Here is a 6,549-nt window from a genome sequence, read left to right on the forward strand (position 1 = left end):
GATGCCAGTAGGAATGGACAGTTTTCAGATAAGTTACTCGGGTTTCAGGATTTACAACCATTTGGTACTCTTACTGTCCGTTTTAACAGCCTTGACACTAAATTTGTGTTGTTGACTCCTCTGTTTAGCAGTCAACATCCATTCACTCAGAAGCCTGCAGACCTAAAGGCTTACTGCTTAGCATGTTACAGAAAAACCTCATTCCAGATTTCAGCTGCATGGTCAACATAAGTGGCTAGACTGTGGGTTGCAGTAAACTTGTTAAACCAATATTATATTATGTGAATAACCTCTTAATAATTCTAAGTAAAAGACATGTTGGTATTGAATATTGTGATTGGGACCAACAGTGGTTCTCCTAAACAGCTGCCCTGAGTCACAAGAATAAGAAATCCGAAAACATGAGACAGAAAAGTTTTTACGTAGTGTCCTATGTTTGAACCTGATACACCAGGGAGAATAGTTATTGTTACATTTCACCATGACACAGAGAAAAACAAAACAATACTTTTATCAACATATCAATAGGCACAAATTATGTATATAAATGAGCCTGGTGTTTTCAGTGGTGATTACATGGATAATCACTATAACACAAGAAACATCTGATTCACCTTCGTTGCTCTGACGAAAAGAATAAAGTAGATCAGATATTCTCAAAAATAAAGACCATAGAAGTATTCAGTGCTGCTTTAAAGCCCCCATGTGTAGAAATCCTATGTATACATGGCATGTCAATTTATTCTGAGGTTGCAAATTTCGCTTCATAAAAAAATAAGACAATCGCTGTGAAAATCAGGAGGCGTTTTGGCATGTAACAGTCACCAAAGTTCTCTATTCCTGCACATAGGAGCTTTAAGATTCACAAAAATAAATAAACTATTGATTATGACATAAGAAACATTCAGATTCATATTAAATGAGAAGTTTCAAGACATCCTGGAAACATTGGGCAGCACCCTTCTCGGCTAAACTCACATTACAATCATCAAAAATCACAATACTTTAAAGGGTTTCCTCAGCTTATTGAAAAAAACAAACATCTCACATTAAAAGATGTGAAGCCAGATTTAGTTTCAACATGCCAGGACTATACCTATGCATCCCATTTAAGTGCCATTGAAGTCCAAGATTGATCTAGCGTGGAAACGGGCCACAGCATCAATCTTTTGTTGTTGTTGATTTGCATGTAATTTTTCAGGTTACACAGCAGCACACGAGGGCCTGTCACACACTGTCATCATCACCAAGTGTAAGAGAGTCTACTGCTTGAGGAGAGGCTATCTGCCCCCTCTGCGCTGGACAACTATGGTCCCTGCCACAATGTCATACACTGTCCTGTTGTGTTGGAAGAAGAGTAGAGTGATGAAGACAGGAAAGAGGAAGGCGATGGAGAAGTTCTTATTCAACGCCCGCACCGTGGAGCTGTGGCAACCAAGACAAAAGAAACGAGACAAAGAGGTTAGAGAAGACCCTCATAGAAGACTATTATAGACATGACATCACCAAAGAGTCCAACTTGGACAATCAAATGTTCATTTTAAATCTGGCCCAAATCAGTATTATGAATTAAAGATGGTGTTACACTCATGATACATTTACCTAAACACAGCACAAACATACCGTATGCCACTGAAATCAATACTTTGATACTTCTTCTCAAGCAAAAAGGAACTTAAACAGTGATCACTCACGCAGAGAGAGAAACATTAGACGCTGGAGCCACAAAGACTCGGTTGGGCCGGACCAGAGTAGATGTGTCACATGTCACCACCCGCAAGCCAAGCAGGAACTTTCCAGGAGTGGCACCACCAGCGCCCCAAATACAGATTATCTGATTGGACAACATGAATAACAGAGTCAAAGAACAACCCAGTGGACTCCTGACTATTTTATGAAAATGTATAATACAACAAACAGGAGTTAAAAGCCAAAATAATTAATTTTCAGGTTAACACAAGCAGGTTGATAAGCCAAGAAGGAAACATGCCAGATGGCATTAGTCTGCACAGAGGTGCCCCTGCTCCCAGTGCTGGTTCACACCTGGGAAAACAAGCCACTGATGCAGAAGTCAAACAAGAGGCCTGATGCATGACTTCATCTCCGGCAACTATGAACTCAACGTTGCATCACTGTCCTGGGAAACAGTGTTGTGTTGTAGAGGAACTCTGACTCTGCCTGATTCCTCTTCATTAGACAAGAGCATGTGGCAGTGAGGCAGCTTGAAATGAATGTGAAATGGACAAAATGGGGAATGTTATACATAATGTCTCCTTAGCATTTGGTTTAATTTCAAACAAACTTCTCTCTCTTCCTCAGCTGAGACAAACCTTTATGAAATTCTCACATGCCCTCCCTTTGGAGATTTTACAAAACAGTCTATGTAACTCAATGTGCAATCATGTTTTGGCACTATATCCATATCAAAATACATACTCTACCATTATCAAGGCTGTGAAAAAAATGTCACCCACCTCATAGACACACACTAGCACCCTGTAGACCAGAGCCACAGCCATCATCTTCTGCAGGTCCTCCATGGATGTGTTCTCGTCGATCTCCTCCACAATGAAGTGGGTAATGAATTTGGCAATGTCCCTTTAAAGAGGAGCATGACTGTGTAAGGAGGATGCATCTATCATAAAAAGCAACAATGCAAAATCTTTGGATGTGCAAACTGTTCTGTTTTGCATAAACTGACCCACACTGACACCACTGTCAACTGAGTCTGAAAAAACTAAAAGAAGGACTGACGGACTGGAATGGCTGATTGTGTTTTTTTAGGCTCTGTTTTCTTTGTCTTCATCTGCTTATGTTATTAGTTCAAAAGTTTGATTTCTCTTTGAAGCTTTACTCACTTCATCCCACTCAGATGCATGATCCACAGCACAATGGTGGCCTTCACACAAAACAGAATAAAGAAATCCACTGTCTCTGCCAGGAACCTCTGGAGAGGAGAGGGGATGGTGTACTCTCTGCCTGTGAAGCAAATAAAAACAGTATATTCTGTATTAGTCTAATTTATTCATGTTAAAAAATAAAGTTGCATCACTGTGCTGATAGTGTTTAGAAAGTTAGCAAAGGTTCCCAGAGGATTGTGGGAAATCTTAAGCATATAAGCTTGTTTTCACAGGTCCATACTCTTAAGCCTGCTTCGCAATAGACCCATGACCTGCTTATACAACACCAATCACACACATTACTGGAAGCTGAACAGTATTTCTAAAAGGATGTTGTGTATAATCGGCAGCTCATTGTCAAATACAGCATGAACTTACCTGCCTGAGGTGGATTCCCATTCTGCTGCTGAGCACCGGCAGCTGGGGCCGCGGTGGCGGCGGAGCTCTGCCCGGTCTGGGCGCCACCCTGGTGGGCAGAGGATACAGGGAAACTGAGGGGGTAGTAGGGGTAGCTGTACCAGTTTCGCGTGTCAACCGGCTGCTGTCCGCCGCCCGAGGTCGAGGCAGGTGTAGCCGGTGCATGAGGGCTTGTCCCCGGCGGAGGGAAAGCGCACGGCGGATGAAAGGGGAAGGCAGACAGGGCCAGCCAGCTCTGCCAGCCGGCATACCCCCAGTAATACTGCCACATCCACTGCTGCAACTTCGCGCAGTACTCCGTCGTCGCGGTCGCTTCAGGCTGCTCGGCCCCGCCGGTTTCACGGCCGTCTCGGCGGCTGTCACTCGTCGTCGTGGTCGCGAACATGTCTGACCCACTTTACTTTACAGGCTCACGTTAATTTGACATTCAAGTCATTTTCCTTGTCTTCTCGCCGGCAGGTAATCCTCCTTTCCCTCCGGTCATTAGCTCCCTGTTGGCTTGGCTACAAGCTAAGCTAAATGTGGTTGTAAATACAGGGATTACCTGAATTGCTAAACGTCACACGTAACTTTCCAAATCAACGCCATTGTATAATATTTCGGTAAATCATACAGAATAATTATATTTCGAGCTTTTAATACCATGCCTACTTTATCTATGCTGCAGATATCAGTAAAACACCATCAAGTTGTGAAATTGCGACAAATGACCCCCCCGTCTTGATGATGGTATGCTCCATTTAAAGGCTGCTGAACATTTCCCAAAGTTCAGGACTCAGGAGCTCGACCACCCATCATCAGACGGACACTATAAAAAAAACTTCTCATCGCTGCTTGTAGTAATAAAGCACAGGCCTTTTTATGACACAATTGTCAAACAATATGTATTTCTAATCTTATGTACAGTTTTATATTAAAGAAATATGAGGATTTGTAGAGCTTTTGTACCCTATTATAGGCTAACACCTTTTACCAGAATGTGCAGAAGACCTGTCTCTTCTCAGATAATCCTATAATTTGATGATATCAACCAATGTTTTAATTACCTCAATGTGCCAACTATGGTTCATTAAAGGGCCGATATACCATCTATTGTGGCCGGAACAGATTCAACACATCAATGAAGGAACATATTTGCAAAGATGAAATAAATAATTCCGACCATCAGGCTATCACAAAATTTCACCAGTTGCAATTTTGATGATAGTGTTGTATTTGTTAAATATTTACCTAGCTGAAGTGAAATCAACATGTGCTATAGCCTAACTTACAGAAACAATAACACCAACCTTGCAAATAAACCTAACTTATTTTACCAAGTTATAGTGAATAGCTATCTGCATCTGGGCTCATATTTCTATAATAAACAGGTGTGAAAATAGAAATGTAGGCTACTGCAGGTTGACACAAGAACGCAACCCTTCAATTACACCACAAGAGAGCAGCAGAGGCCAGTTGATCCTAATTCATAACACAACTTCAACCAACAGGACAACCTCTCCATATATTTATGGCAGTATTAGGCTATATTTGCTGTTATTGTATACAATACATGATATCATACAAAAATATGAGCTGAGGTTTGCAAATTAGTTACGTTTTCTGTGCACATTTCAAGATGCCTTGGTCTTCCCGCATCTTTTGACCATTTAGATTAGATGTAGGCTACATCCGAGGGGTGGGAGGTGTGACTTTTGGCCTGCAGCCCCATTTAGGAATCCCAAGCATCTGAGTTCAGTGACAAATCAGTCATCTGCCACAGAGGCCACCGAGGTCAAAAACCCTGAACCCGGTAAAAGCTGCTGTGGAAGTGGCTTTGATTAAAAGACCTGCTGGCCAGTCAGCTGATGATGCCCTCACTCTTTTCCTTTCTAAATTTAAATAGTCTATTTATCATGCTTTATTGGCATGAATGTCAGATGGACAGTCATTTCTCTCTGTTGTGCACTCTCTCTCACAGCCACACGCACACACACATACAAAAAACTCTTTCCTGCATGTCTTTCCCTATGACCCCAATATGAAGAATTTGCTCACTCATGACTTCATCACTTTCTTCCTCCTCAATCTTTGCTCTTGTTTCTGTTGTTTTTTTTTCTCAGTCTCCCCCTTTCTCTCATTTTACCCTCCCCTCATCTCTGATTAAAGGGGTGAGCTTTGGGGTGGGGAGGGGGGTTATATTTGCTGACTGAGCTGGCCTGACTCTGTGGGTTAGGTGTTAGGTCTGCCAGTTCTAAATGACCGAGCCTGGCCCACTGAATGGAGCCAGTGAGGCGGACACCAATCCGACCCCAATGGGCGTTATCCCTGTCGATAGAGGCCATACGATGACTGTGCCCAAAAGTAATCAGGCCCAAATAAAAGCTGTGTCCGGCAAACGCTGACCCCCATAGAAACCCAACAACCTGGTGGGATTACTGCTGTGGAGGTGTGTGTGTCTGTGTGAGTGTGAATGTTGGAGGACGAGTGAGTGAATAGGAGAGTTTGGTTACTAGACCGGTGGTAACATTCAGGCAGATGTGTAAAGTAACCAAGTACACTCACTCAAAACACTGAAGGATAGTTTTAAGGTGGTGATCAGGGTTTTTATTTTTTGTGAAATTAGTTGTTTTTGCTCAGATGGAAATGATCATAAGAAGAAAACACTTTCCATTTTTGGCTGCAGAATACTTTGCAAATGAGTTTGAAATAAATAGCTTATATTGGTTTCTATGGAAGTTCCACCTGATGGTTGTTTTGATATTTGAAATTAAACTTAACTTAAAACTTAAATGAATTTCCTTATTGTTCTTACAGTCTAAAAATTTAATTTTGACATTTTAATTGTCAACCTAGCTGACTGCTATTACCTTTTTTAAAAAAAATCTGGTCTATGCACAGATAATCTTTGACAAATGAAAGCAATAGCTGGAAAATATCTGCCAAATCTCTATGAGCAAATAATGAGCCCACTGTCACATCAGTAGAGGTCACATGAGTGTCTTATGGGCTGAGATCAATTAACTTATCTGTCTTTACTTTTGGGGTCAATGTACAAAGTTAGTGCAGAAATGCCCTTTAAAAAAAAAAGTGCAGCCAGCACATACTTGTGCCTTATTCTCATCGTTCTTTTTAGCTCTAATGTCAGGGGAGCATTTAGGCCATTAAACTCTTGGTCTATTTGGCAGAAGGCTCATGCTCCTCCAGTGGAGTCAAACTGACTGTAGAGGCACAGTAACGGCTACAACAGCCA

At 41.7% G+C, this 6,549-nt stretch overlaps 1 protein-coding gene across 1 annotated transcript; it reads right to left on the reverse strand.

Moving 5' to 3' along the window:
* Positions 1-421: 421 nt before the first annotated feature.
* On the reverse strand, positions 422-3,806 carry fam8a1a (family with sequence similarity 8 member A1a). The gene is made up of 5 exons (XM_083981590.1): positions 3,279-3,806; positions 2,859-2,979; positions 2,475-2,598; positions 1,695-1,834; positions 422-1,425 (listed from the first exon to the last, which is right to left on the reverse strand). Exons 1-5 carry the CDS (start codon positions 3,700-3,702, stop codon positions 1,281-1,283), a joined length of 954 nt encoding a protein of 317 aa, XP_083837716.1. The 5' UTR covers positions 3,703-3,806; the 3' UTR covers positions 422-1,280.
* Positions 3,807-6,549: the final 2,743 nt, after the last annotated feature.

The sequence above is a fragment of the Trachurus trachurus genome (genome assembly GCF_905171665.1).
Source record: "Trachurus trachurus genome assembly, chromosome: 11".
Classification (NCBI taxonomy): domain Eukaryota; kingdom Metazoa; phylum Chordata; class Actinopteri; order Carangiformes; family Carangidae; genus Trachurus; species Trachurus trachurus.